Here is a 24,773-nt window from a genome sequence, read left to right on the forward strand (position 1 = left end):
TAATAAATGAGTCCTTCCCTTTTACAGCTTATAATATCCTTTTTAATATAACAATATAATATTATTGTTTTGTAATTTTAGTTTGCATGTCGATGACTCTTCACGTTATTGTGCATGACAGTGACATCTTGGAGAAGTGGCCAGCACTTTTCACAGAAAGCCAATATTTTTGCTCATATTTTTGCTTGGGTCTTTGCAGAATTCAATCGCTTATCTGGGGAAAATCTGAGATCTGAGTTCTATGCAGCGTTGGACACGCATTCTGCACGTTTGACTGAAAATTTTCGGAGGAAATCGGGGAAGAACACTTGATGAAATGATGCATCATGTTGACTCAAGGTATTCCTTTGTGATTATTGTCATCTTTAAATCATGATTTGGCTGTGATTGTTACCCTCACGTCTACCTGTCTCTACTTTTTCGTAGTCATCTGATGTAACGTATGTTTACACTGCATTACTTCAGGGTCTTCCAATCCTCCTGGGGGATGACCCAGAGGAATTTTTCAGGATGAGCTTCGTAAGTACTTTTATCGCTGTTTATCCTTTTTTTAAATTGTCAATTTGCTTTATTACATGATGTTATAGATTAGGTTATGAAAAAGTTCTGGGTGCACTTTTACAGTCGATACTGTATTTGTCTCTTGTGAAAAAATTCTGATTTGTGACTTTGGTGATTTAAATTCCTTATATGGATGCAATAAAATATACTATAAATTCAATTCTGTGTTCTTAATGGGATAGTTCACCCAAAAATGAAAATTATCCCAAAATTTCTCACCCTCAAGCCATCCTAGGTGTATATTACTTTCTTTTTTCAGCCAAACACAAACACTGTCTCTTCCAAGCTTTATAATGGGAGTGAATGTTACCTTAGATTTTGAAGCCCAAAAAAGCTCATCCATCCATCAAAAAATTATCCATACAGCTCCAGGGGGTTAATAAAGGCCTTCTAAAGCAAAGCGATGCATTTTTGTAAGAAAAATATCCATATTTATGAAATATAATCACTGGCTTCTGGTCACTGCCTTCCACATGTTCACTGGCTTTCTCTATCCGCTGCGCTTTCGCGTTTGTCACTTATCACCGGAGCTTATGCTATGCCTACATCATATGTCGGAACTCGACTCTCTTGTGAATGTGCGGACGGCTGTTACCGGATGCCAGTGATAATAGTTTATAATGTTATAAATATAAAAACCCTTCCCCAATAATTAAAAATATGGATATGTTTCTTAAAAAAACGCATCACTTCAGAAGGCCTTTATTAACCCCCTGGAGCCGTATGGATTACTTTTTTGTTGGATGGATGCGCTTTTTTGGGCTTACCATAAGTTACCATTCACTCCCATTATAAAGTTTTGAAGAGCCGGGATATTTTTTAATATAACTCCGATTGTGTTTGGCTGAAAGAAGAAAGTCATATACATTTAGGATAGCTTGAGGGTGAATAAATTATGGGATAATTTACATTTTTGGGTGAACTAACACTTTAATGATTCAGAACAATGTAAAAGTACAATCAAGTATTCCATTGAACTTGTGATTTTCCAAGTCTTCTGAAGACATGCAATATAATACAGTAAACTAGAAAACAAAATTTATAGTTTTATTTTTTTTTAAGTATTATAGTTCACCCATAAATTATAATTCACCCTTATGCTGAGTGATTTAATCCATGTCTTCTGAAACAATATGTTCTGTTTTGTAACTCTGTAAATCTTGTCATCTCTCTCATGATTTAAAGCTTGATTACATTTCCTTGTGCTTGATGTTTTCATTGATCACTGTTCACCTGCTGTGATTCTCAAAAATTTATGAAGTTTGAATTTGTTTGGTTAATGAACAGCCCCTGGTCACTAGAATATATCCAGCACTGTTGCAATGAATAAGAAATTCACACTTCCTATTTTTCATTCTCTTATAGGATTCAGATGTAGATGCAGGCTTCAGTGAATTAGATGTTGGACTGCTCACAGTTTTACTTGAAGGCATGCCAGCCAAATGTCCACATGCCCTCAACATGGATGCAATGGAGGGAAGAAGTGTCATGAATGATGTCCCAAATTTGCCACATTCTGTATGTCTCCATTTGCTTTGAACTATGCTCTAAATTTAGACCATCCAAGGACAATGAGGAACACATTTGATTTTATTCAGCGTGTATTTCTGTCTTTGGGAGGAAAGAATCTCAAACCCAAACTCCAAACCCTTAAAAATCATATTTTAAGCTGAACTTGTTTCTGGCATATTTTGCTGTAATTGCAGTTCAGATTAAGAATCTTTCCAAAGACACATGCAGGTTTTTCCAAATTGTAAAGGCTATTTTTCTTTCTTTTTTTCTTTTAAATAAATACTTTTTGGAGTTTGCACAGTGCCTGTTCTGCAAATGCTCAATACCTTGTTTTAGGTCCAGATATTATGTTGTCATGCAGCAGAGTGCTGCAAGAGGTCAAAGTCTTGGCATAGTTTTTTTTATTGTGTTGTTCTTAAAGAGTTTAAGCTGTTTATTACACAAATAAACAGTTGAAAATTTCAAACTTGATTAAGTGTGTTATTTGATCTTGAAAAATTATGTTCAGTTTACTTGGAGAATATTGAAACCAATTGCACGTAGAATTTTAAGTGTACACAACTTAAAGTGATACAGTAAACTCATGTTGAGATTAGTGGTATTTCAGATGTAAAGTGAACGAATTGTATTCATTTTAAGTTAATTGACTTAATAGAGTAATCTTACTAATAAATAATTTGTAAGGTTACTAATTAATTTATAGTAATTAACAAAAAGCAAGTAAAGTTAACTAGAAATGTACTATTAAGTTTAATAACAAGTTGGCATTACTTGCATGGGAACATTAATATAACTTCATAGCTAGTAAGTTTGCTTTGCAAAAATAAGGCAATCAGTTTCCTTAATTTTTAAACATGTCAAATTTTACAGTGTATGCAGGTAACACATTTAAAATACTGTCTTTTGTAAGACGATGTAATGTTTAAAGTATATTGTACAAAGTATGGCTAAGTAATAACAGTTTGTCATTGAAGACAAAGTGTGCAATTTGTATTTTGAATAAGCCAAAGGTGTTACTGAGCATATACTTTTTACTCAAATATAATACACTTATGGTATATGGCTTGTATGTTTTCACTTTAATATCACTAATCAAGCATGTAAGTTCCCTACACTGGCATATACTTAAAGTATAATAAGTATACTTGAAGTTGTTCCATTTTAGCACACAAAAGTACACAGAATTGCCTACACTTAAAGTTATGCTTTACTATTTAATTACAACTAAAATATACTTAGTACAAAATGAGTTGTTCCAAAATAGCACACTTCAAGTTAACTAATTAACACACTTGAAGCATACTTTATAATTAGTCTGGCTTCAAGTATACTTAGCATATTTTTTAAAAAGTGCTGTTTGACGCTAATGCATTGACCGTCAGGATGGTGGGAGAAATTATGCTGAACCTGCGCCAAGCATTTTATCAATGTAGCACAGCAGTAGAACATGCCCACAATGCACAGATACAGCTCGGAACTTTGTAACATGATTGCAGCGGCAAGACAGCTGCCATTTGAACACCGGCCTTGCACTGTTTCAAAAGTTGCGAGGCGCGGTGCGAGCGCCTGAGTTCCGCGACTGCTGGGTCGATGAATTATGTATAACGTGCCAATAAAGGCAGCCGGTGGAGTTTCTGGTCCCCCCTTAGGGAGTTGGTACCCTACGCAGATTGCGTAAATATGCGTACAGTGAGCAGATTTCTGATTACCGGCTAACAAAAACCCTTCTGCTGTCTCCAAGGCTCTGTCACACAGTTTGATAGTGCACTATAGCCAATCCAGAAGTTGGAGACATTGCTGCAACCCTGCAGGCAATCTACACTGTCAAAATCCCGCCGGTTGCAATTGTGACCAGGGTCTAAATGGTGTTTTTTGATGTATTTTGCGCAGAGTTGTCACTTGTCAATGACAGTGTAGACTTTTTTTGCATGAGTTGTGCAAATAGTCACATGACCAGAGCTATTTAATTCCACTGTGCTCCTGGAAAGATTATGTCTGTCAAAACTCCATAAAAAGAAGTGAATTAATCCTGTCATAATACATTGACAACTAACATATTTTGTACATAATTTGAATTGAGTTGTGTTGCGTTTTCTGTTGTTCAGCTCTGTTGGTGGGGTAGGTTTTATGTGGATGACTGAAAAATACATCTGGGTGAAGCATATTTTGTCCACTCATGTTTATAAAGATATTGCGATTAATCGCGATTACATATTTTAATCGTTTGACAGCCCTAATATATAAAATAAAATGTTAAATATAAATCCTATATATATATATATATATATATATATATATATATATATATATATATATATATATATATATATATATATAAAATGCAGTAATTCATAAATAACTTTGCACTGTATGTTAATCTTATGATAAGCATGCTTTTGTAAATGTTTTTATCCTGTCTTTGAAAGCCTGTAATTCAGGCTCTGTTTGCTCTGTATTATATTAATATTTCTACATTATTACATTAAGGTGATGCTCATTTGTGACACGGTTTTCAGGTCTTATCTTGTTATTGTCTCTAACAAAAATACAAAATTGAAAATGTCCAATTCTATGCTTTCAAATGGAATCACATATGATTATTTATGTATCCAGGGACTTTTACACTTTAGTGTATACTTATTGCACACTACTGGCCCCACCATCGGGTCCACAGTGTATTATGCTGGTAGAAGAAGAAGAAAAAAAGACATAAATCATTAAGAACTAATTAAATCTCCCCCTTCTAGGGGACTAGGAGACAGAAACCTTGACTTATTTTTTTTTATTTGCCATTTATTTCACAACAGTTTACATTTATATGGTGTACAAATTAGTGTAGAGCACAGAAAGCCAGCATTTCCACCAAAAACGTGTTTGTGTGTTTCACCTAATGAGTCTTAATTCTTTGCTTGTTAATCCTTGTGATGATATTACCTGAAAGCCAATAATCAGAGAGTGTTTCACCATGCAAGAACACTACAGTCAATCTAACAAATGCAGTCATGGCTAACAGAGAATTTATTTACTGTACTACATTACCCATAAGACTCCTCCCTCTTTCTGGTTTTTCATGAAGCAGCTGACTCTGGCTGTTGTCAAGGAGATCATATTTAAATATAAAGTGTAATTAATTTTCACTGTGAAATCCAAAACAAACAAAAAAAGTGTAATTGAACAGAATGTGTTCTGAATCAACAAAAAGAATACATTGAATTGTATAAGACTCAATAATACAATTTCCTCTGTGTATCACTGAGTGAAATTCACATGAATCAAATGAATGAAAACAAACTTAAGCAGACTGATATGTGCCAGGTTATTTGAACTCATACGTATGTATACAGATGATGGTAATTATTTCACCAGCTCATACTCTGATTATCTGCTTGGTGAAAGTTAATATGGTTGCCTTGAGTCTTCAAGATACAAGAGTAATGGTTAATGGTAATAGTGGAGCTAGCTAACCACATCTCACACTGCCCAAAAAAAATCAAATGTGTTTTAATTATAATTATGAAAAAGTGGACCTTGAACAATATGTCTAATTTGTTTCAATTGTCTGTCACTAACTTTAGGAACATTTTCTTAAGCAAACCGAAGTTATAGCTAAATTACAACATGTAATGTTTGTTTGGGCAGAATGTAATGATCTTTCAAGGCCTTACAAATGTTATCATGAGCATACACAACTTTTTCAGGGTAAAAAAGAAACTGTACAATGTTTTAGATTGACATTTCTTGTTTCCAGACATTGTGATTGGTAATTTTGAGACAGGGTGAAGAATGTCCGAGCATTTGATACATCACAATGAAACCTGTATATACTGATATAAAATAGAATAAATTAATTCAAACATATAATTTCTGTTCAGTACAGTTTTTCTTCTTAAATTGTCCTAGGACATGCAAGGCAATGTGTCTTTGTTCTCAAATCGTCCACAGAGCTAAAATAATGCATAGATAGACACTTACAGTTCACATCTCCTTTCATATAGCTAGCTCTCATAAAATAAATTCACATTCATAATCTCTACCATTTTTCTCTCTTCTTTTTTATCTTATATTGTCAGTTGGTTTATCTACAACTCATACAATGATATGTATACAGTATGGCCAAAATATAAGGGACCACAAGACATGCCAAGGCAAAAACAACAAACAAACAAAAAAACATGACAAAATGTAAGTATCTGAAATTTGTCAAATAAAAGCTTATGATATGATGTTTGGTGTATAGATAGATAATGTATGTACTCATATAAGTGACTCTTTGAAACCCTTGTGAAAAAAGGGTGTTGTTAAGTCTAGGACTACAGGCAGCACGCCTGGAAAGACCACGTGGGTGTGTATGGGTCAAAGAAATGTGTGAAACGTTTTCTTAAATTAAAAAGCTCTTCACAGACCCTGGTGTTTTTCCACTAATCTGGATGTGCTGCAAACCTGTTCCAATTGGTCAGGTATACATTTATATACCTTTTTTATTTCTCTTTCAGTCACTGCTGACCTTATCCAAGAGCATCAAGTCTGAGTTCCTTGCAAAAGTAAGCACTACACTGAGGGTCCAAGCAGAATTGTAACTGTTTACAAAGTTCATTCAGCATGAGTTATTTGATTCTCTTCTTCAACATTCTTTTAAAGGAAAAAAGGCAATTTCACTTTGGAAATATAAAAAGCACATTCATACGTTAGAACTGCACTCTAAACCGAATGGATCATCCCCTTCCACACTAACTGTGTTAATGTAGGGCAAGTCTATGGCATGTTCAATCCATTGATGTGTGATTGTGAGTTTAATTTTCACGTGTTGTTTCTTATTGAGCCACCATGTCAACAGAAGAAGTCCAGTGAAGAAAAGTGTATGCAGAGCTTCTTGAAGGAAATTAAATTTGGTGAAAGCTTTGATTTGTTTTTACATGTTAACCCTTCACAAGTGGGTCATATGACGTCACTTTCTCTCATCCATTCATTCTCTCCTTTACCTATTTTTGCATTCATCGGGATAATTAAAGGGATAGTTCACCCAAATGTAAAACAAATCACTTATCATTTACTCCCTCTTATGCCATCAGAGATGTGTGACTTTCTTTCTTCTGCAGAACACAAACAAAGGTTTTTAGAAGAATATCTTGGCTCTGTAGGTCCATACAATGCAAAAGAATGGTGACCAAAATTTTGAAGCTCCAAAAAGCACATAAAGACAGCATAAAAGTATATGTCCACAAGATTCCAGTGGTTTAATCCATATCTTCTGAAACGATCTAATCGATTTTGGGTGAGAAGATATAACTCCTTTTTCACTGTACAACTTGCCAATGCAGTCTCTAGGCACGGTCATGATTACAAGCTTGATTACACTACCAAAACTGATTGGATTGCTTCCAAATAGCTTTAAAGTTTTGGTCACCATTCACTTGCATTGTATAGACCTGCAGAGCTGAGATATTCTTCAAAAAAAAAAAAGTAAATTATGAGAGAATTTTCATTTTTGGGTGCACTATTCCTTAAAGCAATATCACACAAGCAGGAGTGCTGTTGTATTGATAATCAGCTATTCAGACGAACATCATGAATGCAAGTGTGGTAGTGGTTTTATACAACAGTTCTATAAACAAAAAGTTTATATCGAGTAACTTCCATTTTAGACACAACATGGCCAGTTATTTTGTCTATATTTGCTCCACTAATGAAAATAGTTCCAAATGAAGCTAAAGTAGGCTTACATGTTGCCGAGTAACGCACAGACCGACAGCCTGTCTAGAATGTTGCAAACACAGACAAGCGGAGTGATACAAACAGTGAAGCGCCCCACTGCCACGTATATTAAATATTAGCACTCTTGGAACACCACTTTTCCAATCAGATTAGAGGACCAAAACTAACTGGCGCATAATAAAGGGTGTAACATAGAAAGTAACAAAAAATAGGTTGTTTCATGACACTTAAAGTAAAAACATCCTTTAGCAAATTAAGCAGCATCAAGCTCCTCTACTCACTCACAATCACACACACACACACACACACACACACACACACACACACACACACACACACACACACACACACACACACACACACACACACACACACCGCACACACATATGATCATGCAGCTACAGTTACTAACTGTCACAATACCAAAGAACCTCTGGTGAGGCAAAGAAGCCATATTTGTCTTGAATTACACACACATAAACTTTCATTCTAATGAAGTCATCTCTGCTGAGGAACTTCAATCAGGCTTTGTCCAGATAGGGCGGTATTTTGTAGCTGGATGGAGCCTGCTGATTTATGTCATGCTTCAGAGATGTGGCTTCCCATGCAGATCACAACGGACATATGGGTAGTGGAATAGAGAGAGGTCGAAGTTAGTGGATCAGGTGTGTGTTTCTGAATAAAGGGTATATTTTTGTGGCATCAGGTCATGGTTGTTTTCGTCCTTGACTTCTTCTTTATTTCCATTATGTGACTGTTCTGTACAGAACATTGTGATAGTTATAAGCATGCAGAGCGTGTGACAGTGAGTGTGCGTGCATGTGTGCCAGATCACTGGGGAAGCTCAGTGACAGGTCTCTTCTGTTTGAGTGTGTCGATGATTGAAAGAACTCCACGTTTGACACTGGTGGAGACACGGCGTGAGACTGAATCAGCAGGGGGCATCTGTGAGCAGGCTTTCTGAGATGGAGGGCGTGCCACCAGACACTTCTGATACCGCAACTGCAGAAACACAGAGCAAAACAAGAAAAATAAATGTATGTGTTGAATTTTTAATTCTGATGTTCTATGTGTAATAGAATATGATGGGCAGAAAATAAAAACCTTGGTAATGACTGCTATCTAGTCCTATAACTAATAGTAATAGATGAGTCTTGTCTGTTCTATTGTCTGGTGTTACTCCTGCACAAGTTCATATTGACACTGATCTAATATATGGTATTGACTAGGGTTGGGCAATATATTAAATATATTTAAATGAAATATTTAATCAATCAACATAGTGACTATTGCTCATAATACATTATTGTAATGCACTTTTTGGCCATTAATTTTCCTCAGAATACCTCAGAAGTTTGTTTACAGCAATAAAATAATACTTTCTTTTTTTTTCATTAAAATGGCACACACAACAATAATAACAGTAAAGCACACAAGTTTTGATGGGAAAACAATTGCATATTAAATGTAACAGCTGGCTGAAGTCACAAAATAGTCATTTACACACAAAATGTGAAATAAAAATGATGTATTTTCCCATTGACTGCCATTGTTTTCAGAAGTCACACAAAATGTATCCCCACAACAAAATATGCTTCAAAATCAAGATTTATATATATATATATATATATATATATATATATATATATATATATATATATATAATCAGTGGCTTTCTAAAAACACATTCAAGGGGGAAAATACCATACATAATCAATATATGTGCTTGGGTCTCTCAAGGTTAAGGCTGTGTCATTAAAACTAGTTTATGAAATCTAGTATGAGAGCATAATAATGTAAACTTCAATAGCAAAAATGGTGTTCAAATAGAGTTCGATTTCATTTTTGGGAATTTGTTCAAACTATCTGTTTCAGTTAATCAATTAAAAAGTCTAACTCAATTATTTGTTAATATTCAACACTCAAAATTTGTCCCAGCAATCTTTGTGGCATTTTTCATATTTTTTGTTTTAGTAAAAATTATATGTAGATAAATATTGCAATTTTTTACTGTACTGTTATGTTGTTATATTTAGCCTTATAAATAAAAATGCTTAAATATCAGTCGTCATAATTTTTATTTGTATAGGATTTTTCACAACACACATTGTTTCAAAGCAGCTATACATAAAATTAAGTTGTGACAGAAATGTAGCTGTAAAATCCGTAATGTCTTAAAGTCCTAATTGAGCAGTTTAAATTAAATCATGATTTAAAAAAAAAAAAACAGGCTTTAAAAATGATTTGTCTTTAGGTCCCCAGTGAGCAAGCCAAAGGTGACTGTGGCAAGGAATCCAAAACTCCATAAGATGTTAGTTAATGGAAAGAAGAAAACAATCTTGGTACAAACCAGGCTCAGCTGGGGGATAGCATGAATATAATGCCAATATTAGTTATCTCTGTGTAATACAAGTCATGTATTAATTGACTAAACTGACGAGATGTTTGTGGGCAACAATTAAATCTAAACGATATTGATTGGACATTAAGTGTCTCTGAAGTCCATCCTGAACGGACTTTGGAAGTTCGCGTAAATGCAGTGTCCTTTTTTAGTTGGCCGATGAAGGCTATGGTTTACATTAATTTACTGTATATGCGTTCCATTTAACAAGTGTCTTTGTTGTGTTCATTAAATGGAGTTTCTAAATAAAGTGTGGGAGGATCATGTTCATTTAATCTGGCCAATCACAACGCTAGAGTAGTCATATATAAACCGCTGCTTATTTTAATGCTGCAACACTTATTCTGGCATCACTCCTCCACCCCATCTCCACATATGTCTATTTGTTACTAAACTCAATTCAAGAGCTCGGGCCGAATCACGACAATGAGCCAGATCTGTTTACACGTCTTTTTATGGATTACATTTACATGCAAACTACTGAAATGGAAAAAAGTGTGAAAATCACATCTTTGTTATTTTATACCAAAAATCTTACCAATACCATACATTAAACATTTTGAATATACTTGGCAACAATGGTTGTTTGGTTGAAATGATAGTGGCTCTGATTAAACAATGACTCTTTTGAGTCATTTTAGAGCAAATATGTAAATATGTTCAATATATATTGAACATCATCAAAAGGCTGACACATTTTGAGGTGCATAGCTTAATTGTAAAGCCCTGCTATTTGTCTGCACTTCTGCCGACTTGATAACTCATCTGTCATGGTCTTGAACTGCTTTTATTTTGGTGTTACAACTCACCATGCATGCTGCCTGAACAGCCTCTGACACACTGCCAGCATTGGGCTCACACCAAAACACATGACACTCAAAGTGCTGGTTCCCAGAGTCCATGATGAATGCAAATGAATGCACATCTTTTCCTACTCCCATGAATGACAGGAAACGTACACGACACTCCACTAGGACCTCCTCTTCCTCCTAAAAAAGATAGTGACACCTTGAGTATGACTGACATTCAAAAGTATAACTGACAAATGAACTGCTAAGATATCTGTCAGTATAATTTAGTATTCTGACACTACAGTACTTTAGTATAAATCACAGCTATTTTTGCAAAGATCCTTCAGGGTTTTTACAGGTAAAATGTTCTGTAATTGCCTTCTCTTTGATGACTGTGACTGTTGCATCAGCTACATTCAGCATCACAGGCATCCAGTCTTCTCGGGTTGATGATGTTATCAAACTGTCTATTGCACCATTGACAACATCCATGCCTAGAGAAGAGGGACATTCGGCATTGTAATTGCATATACATGTATGCACACTACCAGTCAAAAGTTTGGACACATCAACTCTTTCTATTTTGTATTTGTATTTTTCACATTTTTGAAAATCTGTAAAGCCATCAAAACTATGAAATATCAGCTACGGAGGTATGAGAATTATGCATTGACCAAATAAGTAGACGTATCAAAACTATCTTATATTTTAGTTTTTTCAAAGTAGCAAACCATTGTCACAACCACCTTCATGAGATGCATCCTTGTATGCTATTTAAACAGTATTGAAGGAGTTCCCATGTATGCTGGGCACTTCATACTCTGATGTAACTCATCCATAAAAATTTAAATTAAAATGTGTACTTTGTAAAGCAATGCATACACTGGCACAATTAATATGAACCCATTTCTAGCATAAATAGATTTTAAAGGTAAACATTTTAAAGGCTGTTTTAAGCACAACACGATTTAAAGATCACGAGAAAACAAACATTCAGTCGAGTGTGTCCAAACCAGTGGTAGTATAAGGGGTTTGGGGCAGAATGTGTGTAAATAAAAGACACTGGATTAAGCATGTATTACTTAAAAAGAGGGAGAGAGCAGTTGAGAGACAGAGAGAGACACCATGACAATTGTAAATGCGAGACAGTACAAGAAAGTTTATGATTGCTTACCTAAAGGTCTAGCAACTGGCATCATGCCAACGTATAACACCTGGAATTTCTGCACCAATTCAGTCTTTGGTGTGGGGAACTCTGCTAAGGGTAACACACAACATATACATTAATACACACCCATTATGTACTCTTCCAGGGAAAACATACATATAAGCATACTGTGTAACCTTGTAGTGGGACATCGAGCCCAGCGTGTGTCCTGTCCTGTAGGGATCCTCCAGCCATAGCTTTTGCATTCTTGCGCTCTGCCATAATCTGTTACACAGTACAACCAACACATGGAAAGAGTGTTACATCCTTACAGCAGAGTATACATGCATATTAGTCTGATATCAACATGCAGTGACACATATTATGTGAAGAAGATACATAATAGTTTAATTTTAGCAAAAATGTTACAGGTCCTCCACTGAAGTCGGATCACCAAGACAGATCTTAATACCAAATGTAAATAGGCCCTAAAATCAGCAGTTAAACAGAACATGTGGACCCTGGTTCCTCTTTCTGTGAGGTGTTCTGCCATTTTGTGCAGACTTGAGACTGTCTATAGTTCCTCTGGTGTCTAGCATAATTTTTTGTAAATGTTTTGAATGGACTATAACAGATATTTCTTTAACACTTTAAGCTCTGAGTGTTTTTAAAAGTTTTAAAAGATTTCTTGTTACAGAGGCATACCCAAAATTAAAGGTTTACAGTATACCTAGAAAAAAACAAACAAACAAGGGTCAAGTGTTTGGTATAATTTTAAAGAAAACTTTTCATACTTTTTAATGATATAGATTATGGTAAATTCTCACCCTAAGAAACTGCTGAAAAATTACAAAACAAAACGTCATGTTATTGTTGTAACCTCCATTTCCCGATGGAAGAAGTGACACAAGGGGTCTCTTCTGAGAGCCTTGCGTACCTCTGAATTTGAACTTGAGAAAAGGCCAATCTGTTGGCAGACAGAATTTGCATGCCCCGCCCATACGGGTATGAAGGGAGCGGCGAGTGAATGCCAGACAGGTTTTTACTGAGGAGCCGAGAATACAGTTAAGGCGCATTACAGTGGTAGGGAGAGTGACGTGGCAAGGGGATCACAACATCTCATTCCTTCCATTGGGGAACAGAGGTTACAACAGTAACCATGACTCGGCTGCATGTAACCCTCCCCAACGGCCCCAATAAAAGGTGTCATATACCACTCTTAGGTTCTCCGTACCCGTATGGAAACAGGCGACATGACTTGCACGGCCAGCCGCGCCTTTTCTCGCTCTATGTTTCTCGTCATAGAGTTAAAAAGCGTCTGGGGCTATCTTAACGCTATAGATGCGTCGGGGAAGGCGTCCTTTCCCGATCCTATTCTTTCAGGGGGAAAAGGCCCTGCGGAGATCACGACCTGCCCAAACTGGGGGGAGGTAACTTTTGGTTAATACACACGGGGGTTGTCAAGCCACCCGTGGAGATGGTGCGGTGGTAGATCCTGCCTGACAAGGGAGGAGTTGCTACAGACACGGCGACCGGGGGACAGCGAGGACTACCCCAGGGAGACGCGGGTCCTGCCAGTGGGGGGACCGTAACATGGAAAATACGTCACAGGGATTTGCCTGAAGTGGGAACTATGCCTGTGGAGCCCAAGCCCAATACGGAGCACTCGTGGTGGGTCTGGCGGCGAATTCCTCCGCTGAATCTGCGGCCAGAGGGCTAGGGAGGAAGAGAATCCAGGAAGCGAGAGCTTGCTGGCTCACCTAGGAAAGAAGGTGCACTGGATCAGCATGGTGAAGGGCGCAAGGGGCAAGCGGAACACCCGGTCGGATGTTCCGTATTACCTAGTTCTACTGGCTCGGACCTGTCAAAACACGGGACAAGACAGACTCAACCCTGAGGTTGTAGAACCTAGCAAAGGTGTTGGGTGTTGCCCAGCCCGCCGCTCTGCAGATGTCTGCTAGGTGCCGTGGGAGGTGCCCACGAGGATGCCACACTTCTCGTAGAGTGTGCTCGAACCCGCAAGGGGTGGGGGACACGGATTGGGTGTGATAGGCTAGGGAAATAGCGTCAACAACCCAATGAGCTAACCTCTGTTTGGAGACGGTGTTCCCTTTCCGCCTTCCGCCAAAGCAAAGAGCAAAGAGCTGCTCAGAGCATCTAGAGCCCTGCGTGCGGTCCACATGGGTACGCAAAGCACGAACCAGACACAGCAACGAAGAGGCTGGGTCTGCCTCCTCCCAGGGCAGCTTTTCTTGCAGGTTCACGACCTAAACCCTGAAGGGGGGTCGTAGGAACCTTGGACACTTAGCCTGGTCGTGGTCTTAGGATGAGGTGAGCATCTGCCGGGCCGAACTCCAGGCCTCCCTCTTGATGGAAGCGAGTGTGAACAGGAGGGCCGTCTTCAAGGAGAGGGCTTTGAGCTCGACTGAATCAAGCGGCTCGAAGGGGGGTCTCTGAAGGCCCGAGAGGACCACTGAGAGATCCCAGGAGGGGAACAGGGTTGGCCAGGAAGGGCTTAAACTCGCCTCTTAAGGAACAAGATAATCAAGTCGTGCTTACCAAGGGACTTGCCGCCTACAGCGTTGTGGTGGGCTGCGATAGCAGCGACACACACCTTCAAGGTGGAGGGGGACAGCCTCCCCTCCAGCCACTCCTGCAGGAATTAAGCACTGACTGAATTGTGCATCTCTGTGGGTCTTCAGATCTGGAAGAACACCAATTTGCGAACAGACGCCACTTGAAGGCGTAAAGTTGCCTGGTAGAGGGAGCTCTGGCTTGGTTGATTGTGTCTACAACTGCAGGTGGTAGACCACTTAAGTCTTCCGCGTCCCATCCAGGGGCCAGACGTGGAGATTCCAGAGGTCTGGGAGTGGGTGGCAGAGGGTGCCCCGTCCCTGAGAAAGGAGCTCCTTCCTCAGGGGAATTTGCCAGGGAGGTGCTGTTGCGAGGAGCGTGAGATCCGAGAACCAGGTCCAGGTGGGACAATAAGGAGCCACCAAGGTGACTTGTTCCTCGTCCTCCCTGACCTTGCACAGCACCAGTGCAAGAAGGCTCACTGGGGGAAATGCATACTTGCGCAGCCCCCGGGGCTAGCTGTGTGCCAGCGCATCTGTGCCGAGAGGGGCCTCCGTTAGGGAGTACCAGAGCGGGCAGTGGGAGTTGTCTTGGGAGGCAAAGAGGTCTATCTGTGCCCTGCCGAAGCAGCCCCAAATCAGCTGGACCACCTGGGGGTGGAGCCTCCACTCTCCGCTGAGCAAGACCTGTCGCGACAGCGCGTCCGCCGTCATGTTACGGTCGCCAGGGATATGAGTGGCGAGCAGTGACCGGAGTCGCGGCTGACTCCAAAGGAGAAGATGGAGGGCGAGTTGTGACATGTGATGGGAGCGTACGCCACCTTTGCGATTTATATACGCTACCGTGGAGGTGCTGTCTGAACGGATCAAGACATGCTTGCCCTGAATCAGCGGGAGAAACCTCTGCAGGGCAAGGAGTACAGACGACAACTCAAGGCAGTTGATGTACCAACGCAGACGGAGGACACGGCGCCAAATGTCTCCAAATGCAGTGAAGCCTCTCCAAACAAATAAAACATAATAACTGTACATAAGAACTAATTAATATACTATAAAATAACGATCCTCTCTACCCATATTTTGATTACTTCCACCTCTGGGTCCAGTGATTTGAATTCTAATATGATTGGTTTAGCGTTCTATGACGCTGGACAATGTACTAAATAATTTCTGATGAAGTCATCTGATCCAGGAAAGCTAATGTGTTTTTAGCCAGACAGCACCCATGATGTGTGCACATTGTGCTTTTGTTATCTAATGATCTATATGCATCCAATTATGTTGTGTGTGATAATTGCCTCCTTAAGTAATGGTATGTGATAATGCTAAACAACTGTTTAAAAGTAACATGTATGTCAAAGACAAATATTTGGCAACAGTATTAATAAATAGACAAATAGACTGATTGTATTCTACTCTTGAGAGCTTTCCAAAGAAATATGATACATAGTTATTTGATAAGTTTGATATTTTTAACGATTACAATAACATGTGTAGTGCAAAATTATTAGTAAACTATCAAAACAGAACACTTCTGATTTGTCTACAAATTTGAAAGCAGTTTTGGTCAAAATGCCTACATGCATTGAGAGTACAGCTTCTAAGCTTTAAAACAATACCTATTTTGTGTTGGTCAAGACTGTATTTATTAAAATCTTGATAACTATTTTTTCCATGCATAAAACAGATAATCTGAAACAGAATTGTGGGAAAGCATTGGATCTTGTTTGTTCAGTGTGTAGTTTCTTACCCTTGAGCAGATCTCGTGCAGACTGGTAGCGATGGCTTTGGCAGGGGTGTCACAGCGGAACACATGACATTTTAATATCCGAGTGTCCTTATCTCGCGCTACATATGCAAAATCCCTGTTTGAACACAGATATGTAAACAGAAATGTAAACGTTTAAGTAAATCTTTTAATAGCCTTCAGAAAATAAACATATGAATTTGTGGGGAAATATGTGTATGGATGCTAACAGCCTTCAAAGACCCAGATGGATGACATGCCCTTTAGATTTAACAGAGATAAGCAATCTCAAAATACAGTACTTAAAGAAAAACAAACATCTTAAGAAAACAAAAAATTATTTAAATACATACTTTATGTGGACAAGATAAACACACCTCTACTACTATAAACAGGTGCACAAAGCTGTCTAAAATGAAAAAGTGTATCTAATTTTACACCTCCAGCTGTATCATACACATTCTTTAACACTTCGGCTAAAAAAAACCATTATAAAAAAATAAACAAACTTCATAGACCTCAGCCTATAAACAAATTCTGAGAATAGAGATAAAAAGTGAAATCAATTTACCTCTCTCTGAATCCAGGAAAGCAGTCAAGGAAAAGAGTAAAATATGATGAGAATAGAGTGTGTGCATGTATGTGTGTAGATATCTCAGAACATGTGCATTAAACAGACCAAATGTTTATGACAAGATTTCAATCTTGCTGTGGGGTACCACTAACTAGCTGCTAGAGCTTGCTGTGCGAAGACCATTCTTAGTTCAAGAAAAGATAAATTTTGCAACAGTGTTACATTTTCTGAACCTCCGAACTAAGGACTAGTGTCCGTGTAAGTATGATTGTGTGAGAGAGAAAATAAGGTGTGACAATTCAGTGATATATCATGATGTATGTGACACTTCAAAACATGAGGGTGGCAGGGTGAAGGCAGTAAAAAGCATGAATATGTTACTGTAACTCTGTGGTAACAAGAGATTTTAAAAATAATTAAACCAAATGAACTCGATAATGTCCACAATTAACCAAAAGTCCCTTGAGGCAAGTCAGTTCACTCTGTGGCCATCTTGGTAATGGCCGCTGCAAGCTATTTTATATGCAAGTAATATGTATGTCAGTAAACTACTTGAAGACAGAAAGCTCCAAAACGGTTTGTCAATACTACGTTTCAATAACATATTTTAAATCAGCAATAAAATCTGACAGCATAGATATCATTTTGTTTTTGGTTTATTTAGCTCAAATTTGCAAAAAACTAACAAAAAAACACCAGATGGTCCAGTTAAGGGTAAGTTCATTCAAAAAAGACAATTCTGTCATCATTTACACACCCTTATGTAGTTCTGTTAAGACTTGGAAAGCACAAGCAGAATTTAAAAAAATAATAAAATACAAATAAATAAAAAGAGAGAACTGTTGAAACTGTTCTTTCCCAGTACAATAAAATGAATGCGGACTGAGGTTGTGAGCAACTAACATTCTTATTATGTGTACCACTTAAGAAAAAAGCCATATGGGTTTGGATAATTTTTTTAATTAACTATCCTTTTAATGTGCATGCACATTCTAAAGCAAACAAACTCTATCAAAAAAGCAACTGGCTCTGGTTTAAAAGGTATATGGATGGAGATACTTCCATTAATTTTTCTATGAGTGGTCCATTTCCCCCTTAAACTATCTCTGGTGAACCTCAGGGTGGTACACCTGTACAGAATGGGCTGTTTAACAGCACCTCTGCAAAATCCGACAGCAGGAAATTGTGCTTGAGGTTCAAGGACAACTAGAGGTAGGTAAAGGGAACAATGCAAACGGACCGAAGACAGAACCTTGTGGTTCCCCTGAGGAGTTTGACAAATGGTATCTGTAGTCTGTTTGCGTGTGTGCGATGATATCTGAAGGAAGGCCTGATTAGAGTGAACACGGTACAAAGTTGCAGTCTCAAATGCAACCCATTTAAAGATGGCGTGAACATCCCGTGACCTACTTTAATTAGCGTGAACGATTCTCACCACAGAAAACAACAACGATGAACAGTATGCATCCATATTTCTCCACTGAAATCCCTCTGATTCATAGAAATCTCCACCTCCTCATTCACACTATGTGGAGCAAATCCACCCATTCCACCTTCAAACATTCTAGTATTCCTCCTCGCTCACTCCAGTCATACTTCCATTCAGAACTACTGACAACAAATGTGATGCTGTAGAAAATGCCTTTCAGTCATTCATTTGAGCAATGTTTTAAATGTGCTGAGCAATGTTTTAAATGTGCAGAGCAAAGAATGAAAAGAAAAAATTAAGAAACAGAAAGAATACTCACATCTAGTTAAGTAACATGTTTTTTCTAGCTGTAGCATTATTCTGCTCCCCTCTACATTTTCACCTCCTTGTCTCATCCTCTGCTCTGTTAAAAACATGCAGCTCACCTCTCTACGCTCATCTTCTCTCTTTTTTTACCCCCTTCTCTTTTTCGCTCTCTCTCCTTTCATCCAATCCCAGTGTTCCCTCTACCCTCCCCCTCCCTTTCCACTTGTCACTACGGTATCCTCCTGCAGGGTCCTAGGTGGAAAATGTTACTGATGGGCTTAGTGGCATATTAGCATAGGGGAACATGGTTAGTTAACGCAAGCACATACTTATAAATGTATGCTACACAATAAATCTGACAACACCCAGAGTAAAGCATGATTCCTGTGGACTGTGCAGATGATGAGTGTCCTCTGCTGGTCAGAAAGTAGTAATGGTTAGACTCACAGAGGCAAAACTGTGATTCAGCAGCCCTGATGAAATATGCTGCATTCCACCCCTGCATCACACACACACACACACACACACACACACACACACACACACACACACACACACACACACACACACACACACACACACACACACACACAGAGATGGGCAGCCCCTATATCACTGGATTAAACTTTCATTAGCTCTCTTCTCTCAATCATCAATCTTTTATTTCTGTCCTCCTTTCAGGGCTACTTCTTCAGTCCAAAATCATTATAGTGACCTTTAGTGTGATGGGGTGGAGAAGTGCGTCTCCACATCAGCATACATTAACACAGACAGATTAAGTGAATCTCTCATGGAGCACTTAAGCCAGTAAAGACATGAAGAAAGTCACAGGTGCAAACATGCTGAAGTTTAAATCCAAAAGATCTAAAATCGCTAACTGAAATGAGATGACTTCTGGAAGCAGGTTTCTAGGCATTAAGTATATATCCTTCTATAATGAAGGTTTGGGACAGTGTCAGAAATTAACTACATTACATATTCACAGCATTAGGGACAAATCAGCAGGATGTGGATAACTCTTTCACTCTCTACTACAAGCCTCAAAACGCTCACCTATATCTTCTCTCTAGAATGGCTCACCGCCAACCTGCAATTTTACTCTGTGCTGCTTTTGCCTCCAAGGGCATGAGACTGGCTCCCTTGTGTGTGTGTGTGTGTGGGGGGGGTTGCTTACCCTGAGGGAGAATATGCCTCCCCTCTTCATCGTGCCTCCACAGACCTGCTCCTCCACTGCAACTGCTGGGGCCAGCTCTACTCTGTACACCTCACTTTTTAATGCTCCTCATGTTAGATGGCCAACATTCACACTCCTACTTAAGAATTAGGGTGTGCTGAGTAGAGGGCCTGAAGAGGTCCTGCACTGTTGCCCCCCACTTCTTTTTAATGCATCTCATATCATTCACTTAATTGCATTATATCATTAGGGAAATGGGTGGTGCTTGAGGTGGTTCTGAATAAGTTCTACCCCTTGCGCCGCACCTCTTTTAATGCACTTAGACTTAATTTAGACCCTAGAAGACATAACACAGGGATAGTGAGGTGGGTAGATGAGCTGGCCCGTCAATAGAATAGCAACTGACGGCGGGGACAGAGGAGAGCAGAAGTGGAGAGGGGTTCTGGCACTGTGTGCCTCTGGATCGATTTTTTGCCACAAGCCCCCCTTAATTTCTGAACCTGATTTGGAACATCATGAGGGTAAGTAGATAATAGCACATTTACATTTTTGGGGGGATTATCCGTTTAATCCCAAAGCATTTGACAGAATTTTAAAATTGAAAGATGCATTATGAGTGGCTACTCTTTGAATTTCTATCAAAACATTCTCAAAGCTAGGCTTTTTCTAATTTCATATAAGCTACAAATACACTGCAGCTATATATATGGTTGTTATGGGAGTGACAACTATATTTGTAAAAGGAATGTTCCAGGTTCAGTACAAATTAAGCTCAATCGAAAGCATTTGTGGCATAATGTTGATTACCATAAAATAATTATGACTTGTTCCTCCTTTACTTTAAGAAGAAAAAAAAAAAGCAATAATCAAGTTTACAGCGAGGCCCTTACAATGGAAGTGAATGGGGGCCAATTTACTTTAAACGTTAAAATACTCACATTTTCCAAAGTATTACTAGAAATAAAGAATGTGTGTTTAACATTAAAAAAAATCACTTTCAAACCTTTTCTGTTAAAAGTTATAGCCAATTTTACAACTTTGCTACCGTGATGATGTAAAGTCAAGAAACCCTAAAATGACTGTAGATGACAATGTAAACAACTTTAAAGCTCATTACGTTTTAACAGACAAATTACTGCAAGTGCTTTTATAAAATTATAAGCTTCACATATCTGTTAAAACCAGGGGTCGGCAACCTTTTTGACATGTAGAAACTTTTTATTTTCCTGGTCAATGGCTGTGCTGATCTTGAAATTGTGTATAATCTTAAATATTTCTTATATTGGGCCTGGGTAGCTCAGTGAGTATTGACGCAGAGTACCACCCCTGGAGTAGCGAGTTCGAATCCAGGGTGTGCTGAGTGACTCCAGTCAGGCCTCCTAAGCAATCAAATTGGCCCGGTTGCTAGGGGGGTAGAGTCACATGGGGTAACCTCCTCGTTGTTGCTATATGTGTGGTTCTAACTCTTGGTGAGGCACGTGGTGAGTTGTGCGTGGATGCCGTGGAGAATAGCGTGGGCCTTAACACGCGCTATGTCTCCACAATAATGCACGCGCTCAACAAGCCACGAGATAAGATGCACGGATTGATGGCCTCAGATGTTGAGGCAACTGAGATTCATCCTCCGCCACCCGGATTGAGGCACATCACTACGCCACCATGAGGATTTACAATGCATTGGGAATTGGGCATTCCAAATTGGGGAGAAAGGGGGAGAAAAAAAATACAAAATGTATTGTATTATAATAAAGTAGTGTAGTCTAGGGCATTTGCAGGCATACGCCATATGTCCACCTAACTTTCTTAAGATTTTGCATATGCCCAACAACAAATAAGTGATGATATGTATGGCCACCAGAACAACGAGTAGGCTTTTGACTTGGAACTTTTAAACTACTAATACGATTGTGCAGAACCGGTGAGTTAATTGTGCTTTTTATTTTATTTTAAAAAGTGTACATTGATTCTCTCTAAACACACACGGAGCAGCGGGAGTGCAACTGATGGCACTGGCAAGACAGACAGTCCGACTAAGCTGATCCACAAATCAGAATGTTCATTTCAGACATGATTGGATATTTGCTAACAATCAGTAAGGGGCGGGACATTTCCAGCATCTAATGCTAATGCACAATCCGGGAGTAACCATAATTTGTGCTATAAATTTATTTCCCTGTTGAACTTAATTATTTTTCTTTTTACTGCTGTCAGTGGTGCCTTTTTCTCGTGAAATCAAATCATTTCAATTTATATTTCTAAATAGAAACATTTTTCACTATAAACAGAAAAGCATATTATAGTACACAAATAACCATTCATTCTTATGTAGGTTATATATGGTAATTCTAGATAACGTTTTAATGTGAACATTACTACACCAATATTAGCTATTCAATGCATAAAATGTATTGCCTATTAAGTATGTATTAGTTTATGAATTAGAGTAATTATAAAGTATTAACAATTTTCATAGTAGCCTAATGAAAAGAACATTAATGACACTTATTCATTTAAATACATATTTCACATCAAGTTACCATACCATGGTTCTTAGTAGTGAAATGTACACCATGCCAGCAAGAAACTTACCCTTCATAAATTCACATATACCCACCTCTTCAGACACTACAACACCACTGTGTTATTGTAATCATGTAATCACTAGCACGCAAGAGAGGAGCAGGCTATTTTATGTATTAGAAGTTTTTTTGCACCTGCATTCCAATCTACATCTTGATGTAATCCGTCTTCATGATCACACAGTGTGTTTTCATCAGCTGAATGGGAGAATAAACACTAGTAAAGTGTGACGAGACTCACACTGCACTTGTAAGCCATTCCCACATCACAAGCCGATCAACTATTTAGCCTTTTTCAGTGAATCGCACCAGCAAAATCCTAAAACTTTATTTTCATGTTTAATTTATATTTTGAATAGACTTGAAAAGATTTTTGAACCCCAAAAATGTGAGTTTATGTTTTCTCTTTTAATCGTTTAATGTAATTTTGATGTGGAATTTTTGGTTGAAGGAGGGTGTACCTGTATGCGGCAATGGAAATCTCAAGGATTAATAATGGTGTTTTCATTATTACATCACGTGTTGTTCTGAAAGCAAAAAGAAACAAATGAAACACAGAATATAGGCTGTCATCCACGCAGCCTGACCATAGCAAAGCGGGCGCGTTTAATCGTGCGATTAACCGAAAGTGAAGCGCTGTCGGATCATGATGCGCGAAAGGCTTGCACGCGCTGCACGAGTCGGTTGGGTACACTGCAGTCTTGTCACATTTTAACATTTTGTTTAGACTCCCATTCAGCTCATGAAAAAACGCTGCAATCATGAGGAAGGTTTACGTCAACATTGGTATGCAGGTGCAAAATGTATATAAATAAAATAGTCTACTCCTCTCTCACTAATGATTAAAGTCTAGGGGTTACTCATACATTATGGTCTAGGGGTTACTCATACATTATGGTCAAAAGAGGGCAACTGCTTAAAAGTAAAAGCTTAAAAAGCATAAACAAAGCACTGCACCTCAGTCATCAGCGATTTACTTGACCTTGGTGCTAATATTTTTTTTTTTATTAAGCCAACTCAAAAAACAGAACACCAAACAGATGCTAAACATTGCTTGGGTTATCACCATATCAACCCCAATTTCAGAATTTACTTCTGCATTCTGTACACACACAAAACAATAATACAAGGCATTGTAATTGTCACTCACAAAACTTGTAGTATGTATGTGCCCATACAGTATTTACTTTTTCCACTGATAAAGCATTGCAATGTCAAAAGCGTACATTTATTTCCCCTACATTAAATAGCTTTTTTAGGTCAGTTCAAATCTTTAAAATGGTCTTAATCTGATTTAACAATGCAGAAATTGTTTGTTCTAAGAAATTGCAGAGCTCTGAACAAACATTCAATGGGTCATAGGGATTAGATGAGAAGCTAACCGAACAAGATCAACAAAGTAGAAAGTTGGACTGTAGGATCAGAGAGATGTAGCATGTGTGTGTGTGTGTGTGTGTGTGTGTGTGTGTGTGTTTTAAATTATCTAAAATCCCTTTCTCATAACTGATTCATAACCCTAGATCTGTGCTCCTCCGAGAACTGTTTGCCAAAAGAATTTAAGGAACACCTCCTGCATTCTCATAAATAAATATTCTGTTATCAAACATTCAGTTATGTTCAGTTTATCTCTCTCATTATTACAGATTTCATAAGCTCTTCATCATTTAACATGTTATCCTCAACTAGCCCATCCCAATCATTGCCATTGCGACTGGTGCTTACCTTCCATTATCACGGCCAACGCCCCATACACGAATGCTTGTGATTGACTGAGAGTGTAAAACACTGCGATCCATTGGGTCGACCAGATTCAGCATGTTGTTCTCTAGAATGAGGTACATATCCTTCCCCTGGACACACACACACACAAGCCAGGAAAAAATGAAGGCTCTGTTTTTAAAAACTAGTGAGCTGACTTGCAACATATGTAGGGCAGCTGCCTTGATATGCATCGTCCTAACTGAAATGAAAATTTTTAAGTGACTGGACCACAACACTGTATGTCAAACAAAAAGCGCTCATTACGCAAAGCACACTGAAGACTTTAGTGTTAGTATTTTACTCAGCTAATGTTGTGATACCCTAATATTGAGTAAAATACTAAAAAAAATATTATGCTGAACTATTCTCATTAGTAATTTTTCAGCATTTAATTAATTAATTATTTTAACATTTATTAAAACAAATCATATTTATAATCAATATTTCTATTGCTCCATTTTTAATTGTCGTCTCCACAAAGGACAGATGCAATGTTGCCATGAAAT

General features: G+C 38.3%; 1 protein-coding gene and 1 long non-coding RNA gene across 6 annotated transcripts in view; one reads left to right on the forward strand and one right to left on the reverse strand.

The window, feature by feature from the left end:
- Positions 1-200: 200 nt before the first annotated feature.
- LOC127643489 (uncharacterized) lies at positions 201-2,410 on the forward strand. Its single transcript, XR_007970527.1, has 3 exons — positions 201-339; positions 427-519; positions 1,927-2,410. It is a non-coding gene; the product is annotated as an uncharacterized LOC127643489 (long non-coding RNA).
- Positions 2,411-4,844: 2,434 nt separating this feature from the next.
- Positions 4,845-24,773, reverse strand: part of LOC127643902 (amyloid beta precursor protein binding family B member 2-like) — a 106,690-nt gene continuing 86,761 nt past the window's right edge. For 4 of the 5 annotated variants that reach the window (XM_052126839.1, XM_052126835.1, XM_052126838.1 and 1 more), the window contains 7 exons: positions 24,229-24,356; positions 16,448-16,562; positions 12,322-12,409; positions 12,152-12,235; positions 11,356-11,471; positions 10,996-11,175; positions 4,845-8,787 (listed from right to left, as the gene is read on the reverse strand). In XM_052126839.1, coding sequence (XP_051982799.1) covers positions 8,617-8,787; positions 10,996-11,175; positions 11,356-11,471; positions 12,152-12,235; positions 12,322-12,409; positions 16,448-16,562; positions 24,229-24,356 — 882 coding nt within the window. In that variant the 3' untranslated portion in view covers positions 4,845-8,616. The remainder of the gene's footprint in view (positions 8,788-10,995; positions 11,176-11,355; positions 11,472-12,151; positions 12,236-12,321; positions 12,410-16,447; positions 16,563-24,228; positions 24,357-24,773) is intronic. The other variant, XM_052126840.1, reaches the window with a different exon arrangement.

Source organism: Xyrauchen texanus, chromosome 5 (assembly GCF_025860055.1).
Source record: "Xyrauchen texanus isolate HMW12.3.18 chromosome 5, RBS_HiC_50CHRs, whole genome shotgun sequence".
Taxonomy (NCBI): domain Eukaryota; kingdom Metazoa; phylum Chordata; class Actinopteri; order Cypriniformes; family Catostomidae; genus Xyrauchen; species Xyrauchen texanus.